The following is a 12,583-nucleotide window of genomic DNA, read 5'->3' on the forward strand; positions in this document are numbered from 1 at the left end:
ATACTTTCAGTGCCAGCTGCATTACAAAACCGTTGATGGCCAGTATCTTGGCCTATGATAATTCGATGCTTTCAATGTTAGAACTGCCAAGCTGTTCATTAGCTTAATGTAAGGACTACACATCAACTTTTTATTTTCATTTTGATCTGCCAGCATTATCTTCTTAAGTGGATGTCTGCTAAAGCGTTTTCAGAGGTGCTTGTTTTCACAAAATAATCATCCTGGATTAGTGAGTTATGAACAGCTGCCTCGAGTGAGAGCTGATTTAGTCCATTACTCGAAGCATGAACCAAAACACTATTGGTGCACAGAGAATTTATGGGAGAATCCACTTTTGCCACGCTCTGACAACAGCACAGCAAATCAAGGTGGTGCTCTGGGACTAAAGCAATTTCACTATTCATAGAACTTTGATATCTAAAGGTTTCTTGATTAGCAGAGAGAAGCTCCACCTATCAAGAATCAAGTCTAGCAGAGAAAAGGAAGCTAAGCTTCTTATGACTTCACTGCAAATGTATCGATTTTTCTTTTGTTCCTTTGTCTGTTCTAAAACGTCTGTATTGTTAAGCAAAAGATTCACAACAACAACCCTGTTCCAGGGATTAGGATTTCTAATTCATCTTCCAGCTTTCATCACTCATTTTACTGAGAGATTTTAGGATTCCAGATTGAGTTTGCTGAGCTGGCAGCCAGGCAAATAATCATTAAAATTGAAAATGGCATGGCCCTGACAGTAAAGTCTCTGAGCATATTTGAAGCTCGGAAATGGCTGGAGCTGCCACACGGCATGAGTGATAGCTTCTGTTCTGAAGGAGGTAATCTATGCTGCATAATGCCTAGGATAGGTAGACGAAGAGGGGTATATATTATAATCCTCATCAATGATAATGATGAAAATGCTAATAACAACAATGATAAACAACTGTTGTTGACAAAGAAAAACAGTGTAATGCCTGATTCTCAGATTTAATTACTGTTAGATGATGCTGGCAGAGAGCACTGTATGGTGGAATGAGCTGAGACACAGAGGATGTTGGGAGGCTTAAGTTCTAGACCTGTTTATCACACTTATCATTTCTATGGCATTGAGAACGTCAATTTCTCTGGGTGTCAGTTTCCTCAATCATAAAATGGGGCTGGAAATTGGTATTAACTGTAAGTGAATAAGGTGACAGAAATGCTCTACATCTGATCGTGGTGAAAGGGGTGAAACTTGGCACAGTTCTAAAAGTTACTGAATTACACATGTAAAAATGGATGAATACTATGACATATAAATAATATCCCAAATAAATCTATTAAGGAGATAACGGCGTTTTTTTCATTTTTTTCAACAAATGAATGGTATATCCTGTTCTCAAAGAGCTCGCAATCTCAAGTAGGAGATAAGTAAATTTGTAATTATTCTGCCCTTCACCATAATATAAGCAGTCCCTTGTAGCATTTACTCAGTGTTAGGAACTATTCTGAGCACTTACATACGTTAACTCTTTTAATCCTCTTAACTATTATCATCTCCCTTTCACCATGAGGAATCTGTGGTGCAGGTTCCTGGAGGTAACATCTAGGAAGTGGTGGAACTGAGATTCAAACCCATGTCCTTTGGCTTCACAGTTCATTCCTCTTAATCAGGACCCCCAGAGGCTTCTCAATGACATGAGAACCTGAAATAGTCAGGAAAGGACTTTCAAAGGAGCCATGAAACAAATGGTGAAGAATAGAGTAAGAGTTTGCCAACAAAGAAATGGCAGTAACATCACTCTAATCTGAGGAAACAGAACACAGAAAAGCACAAAAGCCAGCAATCATAAGACTCTGTTTCACCTCTGAACATCTCCAATTCTAGAAATAGATTAGAATGATATAAGTAGAAGTAATCTAGGAGAGAGTTTTAAAAATCCAATAGAAATAGTGAAACTGTCTAAAAAAATTGATTACTCTGTGAAAAAAGGGAGAGTTTTCCTGTTTTCAAAAGGTAGCCTGTTGCAGATGCAGCAAAAGGAGAAAATTTCATTTATTATTTTCACACAGCCTAATAATGCTGTTTTGGAGAGAGCAATTTTTCCTATTTGACTTCTGTGGCATAGAGAGGACAGGAAACATGACAGTTAGCATATGTGTCCTCTGGGAGTCCAGGCTCAGCCAGCTGGGACTCCTCAGGCTTGTGGGAAATCACTGTCTTTGTTTCAACTTCAGCCAGGGAGACAGGAGGTGATGAGAAGAACATGGAGACAGCAAGAGTAAGAGGCAAACCCCGTCTATGTTCCGTAGGGGCTGCTTTACTGTGGTGGCCTCATTTTCAGGTATATGGCTCTTGCCACAAACTTTACCAAGATAATGAATAAGCAACGTGCTATAGCTCAGATCTTCTCTAGTGTCTCTTTCCTGTTTTTGATAATATTCTGTTCTCACTCATGATTATTTTCAACATCATCTCTTTATTTATCAATTCACTAATCTTTCTTGTTCTCATTTCAGAATGGCTTGCTTTCATTTTTTTTCACGTTTCCTTATGTATTTTTGATTGCTGTTGTTAACTTCTTAAATTAAAATCTTAGTTTATTCACTTTTTTTCCTAGCTTGTCAATTAAACTTGTAAAGTAACCAATTCATTTTAATGTATAGCTTTGGCTGCGGTTTTTAAGCTTTAATACATAGCTGTGACTAGTTTGATGACTAATATCAACTTAGTGAGATATACACATGAAATACTTTAATTTTTTATTTTAGTCATGATCTGCTGACTCTCTCATCCTTTGTTGACATTTTGGATGGATTTCATATCATTTTTGATTATTAAATTGTGGCCTCATCATATGTTTCTTAGGCAATTCTAGTAGAAATTTGGTAGTAAGAGTAAAATACATCAGTTCAAATAACCATTGTGTGAAAGTGACAGGAAATGCCAACATAAGGAAGAGAGTCTTTTATGAGCAACAGGCATGCAAAACAATTGAAAACAAATAGCACTAAACAGGTCTAGCTTACTGTGTGAAACTGATAGGTGTATCCACAAAAGAATGCTTCTGAGGGGAAAAAACATACAGAATCCTTTAAAATAAATAGGTGTTTATTATGTTCAAATTAGATTCAGAAACTGGGAGGAATTCCAACCCTTTGAATTGATGGACTCTGGGACCTGGAGGCCACCAGCACTGAAAGATCTGCTTTCCCACTTGACTCTGTGAACATGAAAGAATACCAGCAGTGTCATTTGCATCGTTAGCAAAGGATGAGAAGTTTATGAATTTGGGAAGTATGTTCCTTAGAAATAGTAAGGCAAACACAGCCTTGGGCAGAAATAGCACTGACCAATCTCAGTGGAACAAAGATAGAATTTAGCAAGAGCTAGTAGAGAATATGTCTGTAATGAAACAAATAATTGAATGCAGATTATGGCTGGGGAGTTGGAGGAGAGAGGATTACGGATATGAACTCTGTCTCTTGGCTTCTGTATTCCTAACCTAACGTAGCTCCTGTTCCATTAGCTGGCACTCAAAAGTGGCCATCCACCAGTAAGCAGATGACTCTAGGAAGTGAAAAGGAAGTCTCGGAAGTTTAAAGTCCAGTCTAAGAGTGTAAACCATGCTGAATTCTTATACACACTGAGGTGGTCAAACCAGGGTGGAGTTCACTGACTCCCATAGTTCTCATGAATTTCTCACTCTCCTTCCATTCATTTTCTTAACATCTCCCTTGACACTATTTATGATGCTGTAGAGGTGAAGCCCGACTGAAATGTGGATCCATGCTTGGGTTGAAGTTGCTGTTAGTACACTCTGAGCAAGTGTGATAAATAGATTCTGTGTTTCCCTAGGTGCCTTCCCATGTAAATTGATGGCTGCTGCCCAGGGGAAGGAGCAGGGCCTGAAGACATGAAGAGAGATTAGTTTAAGTGTGACAAGGCCGTAATCTGTAACAAGGAACATCTATCACTGTCACACAAGAGAATCACAATGCTGGGAAGACCCTCTCTGCTTGAAAAAGGTCTCCCCCACCATGGCTGACATGGACTCCTCAGCTCCACTCCACGTGTTCTCTTCAAAAAAGCTCTTTTATTCAAATTTGACAAACTAATTACTGCTACCATTTGGCTTTGAATGACTCAATTATGGCTGCAGTCACTTGGTTTAGTAATTACTAAAATTATTGTTTGGGCCCAAGTCCAGGTCTGTCTTTCCTCACTCCCCCATGGAAGCACGGAGAAGCATTTTTATAGGAAAATGGATGGTGACTCAGGAGCCTGGTAGTAACAATTCATTTTAAATGAACTTAGTCAGTAGGAAAATAAAACTGAACAGCCTGTCTTGAGAATAGGGCTAAATTTTTTCTTGCTTTTTAAGAAACCTGACACCCTGAAACTACAGGCTTGGTTTCCATGGATAAGATCTAGTTTATTCATAAATGAAGCAAAATTCTTTTTTTCTCTTTCACTCTTATTCTGATGCTAGCCTTGTTAGAATATGTTATTAACTGTTAGTTAATACATGGCATTTTGGTTTAACTCAAGCAAAGATTCTAAGATCTTAATACCTTCTTCCCAGGCTGGTTTTGGAGAAGAGGAAAGCTATGCAGATTTTAGTGATTTTGAGGGCACAGTTTACTTGGTTTGGAGGTTTTATCAGAGTTTTATTGCTAAAATCATTGAGTGTATGGAAGATAATGTTCAGTCAAGTAAAGAACATAAGCAAATTTTAAATTTTGGCTCTGTTTTTTCTCGGTCCTATGTAACCTTGGTTAAGTCATTTAATTTCAGTACTGTTGATTTTCTCATTTCTAAATGGGGGTGAATATGAGATGCCTCCCTCATGGCATGTTTGTGAGAGTCAAATGAAGTACCAAAAAGAGACAAAAACCAAATGCAGCAAATAAAAAACAGTTTAAAGCACGGTAGATTTTAAAGCAACTATATTGATAATCATTTTACATGTGAAGGGTCTAAATACACCAATATAAAGAGACTGTCAGAGGAGATTTAAAAAAAAAAGACCCCACTATCTGTTACCTACAAGAAATCCACTTTAAGTATAAAGACTTAGATAAAAAAATAAAAGGATGGGGAATTATAAATCATGCTAATATTAATCAAAAGAAATCTGAAGTAGCTATATTAATCTCATACAAAGGAGAAAGAGGAATTTTCAGAGATAAAGAGGGATATTATACAATGATAAATGGGTTAGTTCTCTGAGAACACATTCACCTGACAACAGAGCATCAAAAAACATGAAGCAAAAACAGACAGAAATGCATGGAGAAAAAGATAAAGGCACAAGTATAGTTGGAGACATCAATACCACCTCTTTTTTTAGTAATTGATAGATTAAACAGGCAGAAAAGAAGAATATAGTTGACCTGAACCACACTATCAATCAATTTGATCTAATTGACATTCATAGACTCCTCCATCCAACAACAGCAGAGTACATATTCTTCTTAGGTTCACATGGAACAGTCACCAAGGTAGACCACATTCTGGCTCATCAAACCCACCCTATCAAATTTAAAAGAATAGAAAGCATACGAAATATGCTGTTAGACCACAGTGGAATTAAACTAGAAATCAATAACAGAAAGATAGCTGGAAAGTCTCCAAATTCATGCAGAATGAAGGATCATAAGGAACACAGGACTAGAACAAAGCATGTACTCGAAAATTTGCTGCCAACGTTTTCTTTTGTGTGTTCTTGAAGGGGCACCTTGGCAAGAGAAGTTCTGTTCATTTGTTAGATATAAAGAGTAAAATGCAAAGGTTGGGATGAGATCTCACTACTCTGCCTGATAATTAAGTTAGTAAGAATTCTCTTGTATCTCCTTGCAGAAGCTGACCTGTCCATAAGTGTAGTCAATCATCACTATTTGTGGGTTCTGCATTTGTTATTTTGCCTACTCTTTAAAATGTATTTGTAACCCCAAAGTCAATGCTCATGGTGTTTTCATGGTCATTCATGGACATGAGCAGAAAAGCAAAAAATTTGAGTCATCCAACTCACACATTCCCAGCTGAAGCCAAACAAAGTGACACTCTGCAGTCTTGTTTCAGCTCTCATACTATAAACAAGTTTTCTTTTCACCATCTTTTTAGTATTATATTTTTATATTTTTGCATTTTTGTCCTTTTTTTGGTGGTGATTTTGCTGTTTAAAATGACCTCCACATGTAATGCTGAAATGCTGGCTAGTTTTCCTAAGTCCAAAAAAACTGTGATGTGCCTTATGGAGAAAATTCACATGTTAGGTTAGCTTCATTCAGGCACTGTAGGCTGGGAGCTCAATGTTAATGAATCAATAATATACACTAAATAAAAATAAACAGACACAAGTAAAACAAGGTTATATGTATCATTTCATGGATGAAAATGCGACTGGAGGCTTAGTGGAATCTAACCCTGTATTTCTCCTCAGAGCATTGTTCAAAATTCACTAATTCAGTGACTGTGATGACTTTATCAAATGTTAAGTATCTTGAATAATGAGAATTGTCAATAAGCACAACTGTTGACACCCATATATACTAGACCCTGGATTTTGTGTTACATCTAGAAAATGTATTCAACAAATACACATGAGCCCTTTCTATATGCCAAATTTGTTCTAAGTTATGAGGAAAGAGTAGTGCATAAACCAAAGATTTCATCCTTTTTTTCCTCATGGAGCTTATATTATAGTAAGGGCAGAGAGGAAATAGACACATAAATGTAAAATATGCAGGTGACAGTAAGATGCTATGAAGAAAATTTCCATGCTCTAATATATAGATTAACTAGATAAAACTCAGAGAAGTTTAATTAAGTTGCATATGAGAAACAAATCCAAATGAAAAAAGTCAAAATTCAAAACACATGCTTTCTCAACTAATTTACACTTAATTCTTCTCAGGAATGTATATACTACAGCTTCTTCGTAGAACTGTTTCTAGATCCGGTAAGTAAATTCTACCTCAAAACACAATAATTTTAGTGTGTACAGCAGTGGCTCTCAATACAGGGGCAATTTGCTTCCCTGGAGGACATTTAACAATATTTTGAGACATTTATGATTGTCATACTTTGTGGGGGATACTAACATCTATTGAGTAGAGACTAGGGATGGTAATTAACACTCTGCAAAGTAAAATAAAGAATTATCTGGCCCTAATAGTTCTTAGGTAGAAACGCTACTCTAGACCATGTAACTTGGGGAGAAAAAAAAAAAAAAAGGAAAGAAGGGTTTCCAGGTGGCTAGCTCAGAATTCTGGTAAGAAAATACAGGATCTGATATCTTGGCTACTAATCATCAGATTAATTGTTCAGCGTCCTCCTGCCGTTGTCAATTTATGATCTTCCTAAGGTTATAGTGCTGATGCCAATGCATCCTTTCCCCCAGCAAACTCTTCCTTTCTAAACTGCGTCAGAATTTTGAGTCTTTAGGAACCAAGGGAGTAAAAAGAAGAAAAGAAAAGGAAGAAATTGATGGCAGAAAAAATGGAAAGACAGACTGAAATACAAAGCATCCAAAAGAGAAACTTGAATGGCTTTCTCTTATGTTCTTCCTTCTTCCCTCTCCTGCTTCCTCTAGCTCTCTGACTCCCTCTTCCTTTCAACAGACATTTAGCATTTTTTTTACCATGCTAGACACAGTGTGTAGACATAGAGTATCTCCTGAGGGTACTTTATTATTAATAAGCATTGTATTTTACAAAGTACTTTTTACACCTGTTATCTCATCTGAGCCTTTCTATAAGCCTTATTTCACAGATGAACAAACCAAGACTCAGGAAGCCATCTGTGAACTTGCCCAGGGTAACAGTGGAACGAATATTCATGTCTGTACTGTTCTTTCTTCTATGTAATGCTGACACTGGTATGAAGGTTATGGGGAATGTGGTCCTATATTCCCTATGGTTACAAGGATATCAGAAATGGTGTCTATTTTGGATTATAAAATCACACAAAACACTTCTTTAAAAAAATAGTGATGTGCTGTCTTGGGAATAAATAATGAAACCTACTCAAAATAACACTAAAATGGCTGTTCTGTTGAGCTGCTGTTAGGTGTGGACCTCTGATGCAAAGTTGCTCCTCTCATTTCCCAAAATACCTCGTGAGCTAAACTGGTTTTACCTCGGTCTGACGAAGGTTGAATAACCTGGGTAAGTATGACTAAACTTAAAAGGAGAATAACAGCAAGTAAAGCAAAAAAAATTTTTTTAATTTTGAATGACTTTCCAATTGTGTTGTCGGTATTAACTGGTATTTAGCTATGGATGAATAAAGGTTCCAAAAAATATCACAACTTTTAATAATTTTTGTCCAAAAAGTTGGCACACAGACAACCAAGATGTTGATTAACCACCTTGCACACATGCTAACAGGTTTATTCAGATCTTGCATTTAAAGAGAAAATGACAAATTTCTGACTAAATAATTTAAATCCAAATATTAATATTAGACTAGCAACTGTTCTTTAGGGAATTTTTTCATTAGGAAAAATCTATATTCCACCTAGTGCTCCTGTTCTCTTCTGAGGCAGACCACTCATTATGGTGTTGGCTCTGATTTGTCTACTGGAAAATTAAAGAGTTCCAGCAATCTGTAAGTCACAGATCTTAATTCTGTCTTAATAAGGGCTTGAATCTGAAAGTCACTCGAGACACTGCTGGGAGACATAAGTTGCCAAACTTCACGGAAAACTTGGAGCTGTCTCTCTTTCCCCAACCCACAGAAGAACTTGCCTTATGTTCTAAATTCTGTCTCTAAGGCAAACAAAACAGAGGTGATCTACAACCAAATTAATCCAGTGGTTAAGGTTCAAATGAGTGTGGACACTTCCAGATCCTCTAGGAGGTAAATTTGCTAAATAATGTAATTTATTTCTGTTATTTTTGCTTTTCAAGATGAAGACTTAGTGAAAGCATTACTTCTGGAAAAGATAGCTTGAAACCATCTGTAAGAGAAGGGATGAAGTTCATGCATATCTAGCACACTCATTTTATTTTCTGATTCTCTTAGGAGGCAAATTTGCTCTCTGTTCATTTTGAAGCCTCATGCTTACAATGGCTATTTCTTGTTTGTTAGTGATTTTTGATTGTGAACTCAATTAGAGGAAATTTGTCATGGGACCTGGGTTTGTTATGTTCCTCCAGGAATAGTGTGTGTTTGCTTCTGCCAGTTGCCTGTGTTCACTATCAACCTCAAAATAAATGATCCTTTTGAGGTTTTTAGGAAAACATTGCTTGAATTTAGTTGGCAGAGATACTTCATTGTTTCTGCTTCCAAAAGTCTCTGCAAAGACTTCCTGCTGACTGTTGTGTGGGATGATTTTTTTTTTCTAATTCACCTTTTCAGTGAGAATGTTAACAATTGGGTACACAGATTTATGCAGGGATTTTCCATTAGACATTTGAATGTGGACAGAGTCCCTTCTTTGTCTCCTACACCTGCTGCTATCAGTTCTTTCATAGTTGGAGGTCAAGGATACCAGATCTGGGCAACTAGTGGTAGCAGAGCTGACTTCCTTCTCTGGGTTTCTATTTTTATTTATTTATTTAGCCTTTGAGAATTTCACTCATTTTCTCTCAACTTAAATATTTAGGTATATTTACAATTAGCTACATCTACTTATGGCTAGCATTATTTTGTTATTCCTAGTGGGACAATTTTTCAAGGTGTCTAGTTCACAATACTGCCAGAAATTAATGATTATTCTTTAAGATTTTTATAATAGTCTCTCATACGTCTATGTAAACTTTTCATTTAACAATATATTCAGCTATTTCACATATTAGTATGTATAGATTTGCTTCTTTTTTGAGGAATGGCTACATAATATCAAATACTATAGATAAACCATCATTTAACAAGTTCACTACTGATGGATTATTGTTTTCAGTTTTTTAAATCAAAGTATATGTTTGCAGATTTATATATCTAGATTAAAACTCTAGGGTTAGAATTCCTGGATTAAAGAATCTGATACAATTTGGATGTTTATTTCCAATTTGCTTTTCAGAGTTTGCAATAGGTAATTTGAGAAAGAAAGAGAAAATAGGTGTGCCTGAGTCCTCATTGCCTTGTCTACATTGGGTTTTATTGGGACCATTATTTATTAATTTGAGGGAATAGTTTGTTTCTTAACTTTATTCTAGGATTCATTCCATGGAGACAAAATATATTACAGATGTATGCATGGAATGGTTTTAATAGATATTTTTCCTGCCAGATGAGAAACTCATCTGGACCAATTTTTCTCACATACGACTAAAATATCATCTGGTCAGGGCAATGCCATTAGACTTCTCATCTGATTGTGAATGTCCGAACTGCCTGAAAAGCACACAGAATGAGTCTGATTGGAATCCCTATTCCAACAAGAGCAGTAATGAGTCTTTATACCCAACATTAAGAAAGAAATCTCTGCCTCCGGCCAGTGCGCAGTGCTTTCTTTCACAGTGTTGTTCTGCCAGACCAGAGAATGACACCAAAGAAGACTCAGTGTTTCTCCCATCAGAAGAGGAAAGCTATGTGGTGACTTCACAAAACAATTATCTTGGTCTGAACCCCGAGGGCATTACAAGGAAAATCAGACCATTGAGAGAGCTGACTGTCCAAGAGTTACTGAGGGAGTTTGGGGATAGCAGGAAGTTCCAACCAAACTCCATGTCTGTGGGTCACTTTAGAGATCAGGTGGTAATGAAGTTCAGAAGAGCTCTGTATTATTCTGGAATTTGGGTGGCGTATGTCCAAGGCTACAGATTTGAAAAGCACTTGTCAGCTAATTATTTCAAGAGAAATCCTGATTGTCTATACCGGCTGGTCCCCTGGCTGAAACGGGAACTAACAGTTGTTTATGGAGATTATGGCTACACAGTGAAGAATATTCTAGACACTATTCTCCATCACATGACAAAATATGATCTGGACAGTGACTCCTTCATTAACCTCTTGGAACCTTACCTCCAGCAACACACCCACCATTTTCTGCATGAACTTATCAGTTTTGTTCATTCACCTTACAACATGGAGACTTACGACCAACGTGCCATCTATCAATTTCCTTCTGCTTCACCATGGGTAAAAGAGAAGTCCATTGCATCAGCTCCTGTTTTGCCTTTGCCTAAGGATCAAGCTGTAATGGCATCTCAACATGATATCAAACAGTCTAAAAACACCCAGGGCCAATGTAATAATGAGCAGAGGCCTCTGTCAGGTTCGAAACCATTTCCAAATGGTAACTCTTCCTTGAAGAAATCTGAAATCCCACTATTCCACCAGAAAACAGCAAGCAAAATACATACTTGGGTAGAAGACAAACCAGAATCAGGCCATCACAAGGGTACAACATCTACCAATCACATGCTCCTGAATTGGGCCACACCAAGGGAAAGGAGCTCAGACTTACTGAATTGCAAAAAAAATGTTAAAGAGAGGAAAACAGAAGGGATAAAGTTGTTTCCTGGTCAAGTTCAGGATCTGGGAAAGAGTGAAACTGCCCGCATCTTCAGTTCCCCAGCAATTCTTAATCTGGGGCAATCATGGAAGAACAGCCTAAGAGAAAAAAGGGGTTTGAAACTTGGCCAGCAGAACAATTTCCAGAAAAAAGAAACCGAGAAAAACAAATGTTCAGGTTCTTCACCAAAGATCTTTCAAAGAAGATTGCCCAAAGAAAGATCCTTGATAAACTGCAAATCAAGAAAGAGGGACCCCTCCTGCAGCTGCATTTCAGAAAATGCCTTTTCTTCTAAGAGAGATGGTAGGAAGCTGAGCTCTTTCAGAAAAAAGAGGATGAAAGGCAGACAGTCCTCCCAATTTGCAGAAGTTGGTTCACACTCTAGCAGCGTACTCCAAAGACAATCAAGGGCCAGTACTCACACAGCCAAATCTTGGTGCGTTGGATTTACAAAGAGATCTGTAAGCAGAGACTCAAGTAATCCCCCTCTGAGAGGAAGCCACGAAAGTGAACAGAATATATGCCGTGAGCCCTCAAAAGAAAAGAAGGTGCATGGCTATGAATCAAACTATGGGAGGGCATCTTCAGCCATGGACCAATACATAAAACTTCCTTCAACTGCTGGGAAGAGACCCAAGTGTCCTTCTAAAAGTGAAGGTTCTTCCCAAGCTGGAAGCCACTGTGACAGTCCCACATGTCTACAGAGTGAGAAACACAAATCCCCAAGAAAACAAGAGATGAAGCACAAAACCACATTCCCAAGAGCTAGAAAAACCACACCAGTTAGTCACAGAAAGAACAAATGTCAGTATCCAGATGCAGAAACCACAGAGGAAGGCAGTGATGAAGGAGGGGATCTGAACGAGGCAAACAAGTGGCCAAAAAGTGGCCTCTCTGAGTGTGCACCTTCCTACAGGAGGCAGACCCAAAAGAAAAAATAGGATTTGAGCCTTCAGAAACCTCACCAGACCAAGAAGGAACAGAAAGGAGACAAAGTATCAGAAACACAGAGGAGCAACTGTTTTGAAAGGCCAATCACTCTACTCAACTAGCCACCAAGAATCTTTGAAAGTCGGAACATAATCTGAAAAAGATCACCAAAAAGATCCATCTATTCACTTTATAACTGGAACTGACAGTTAAATTCAAGTCTCCTT

The 12,583-nt window shown here is 37.6% G+C and overlaps 1 protein-coding gene across 1 annotated transcript; it reads left to right on the forward strand.

Moving 5' to 3' along the window:
* Positions 1–10,261: 10,261 nt before the first annotated feature.
* Positions 10,262–12,367, forward strand: LOC116152521 (E3 ubiquitin-protein ligase Topors-like). Its single transcript, XM_031449519.1, has one exon. It carries the CDS (start codon positions 10,262–10,264, stop codon positions 12,365–12,367), a length of 2,106 nt encoding a protein of 701 aa, XP_031305379.1.
* Positions 12,368–12,583: the final 216 nt, after the last annotated feature.

This window comes from Camelus dromedarius, chromosome 10 (genome assembly GCF_036321535.1).
Source record: "Camelus dromedarius isolate mCamDro1 chromosome 10, mCamDro1.pat, whole genome shotgun sequence".
In the NCBI taxonomy this organism is placed as follows: domain Eukaryota; kingdom Metazoa; phylum Chordata; class Mammalia; order Artiodactyla; family Camelidae; genus Camelus; species Camelus dromedarius.

Bases quoted from the DNA above. Each gene is read 5' to 3' on its own strand.
- LOC116152521 (XM_031449519.1), top strand. From the start codon at position 10,262: ATGCCATTAGACTTCTCATCTGATTGTGAATGTCCGAACTGCCTGAAA.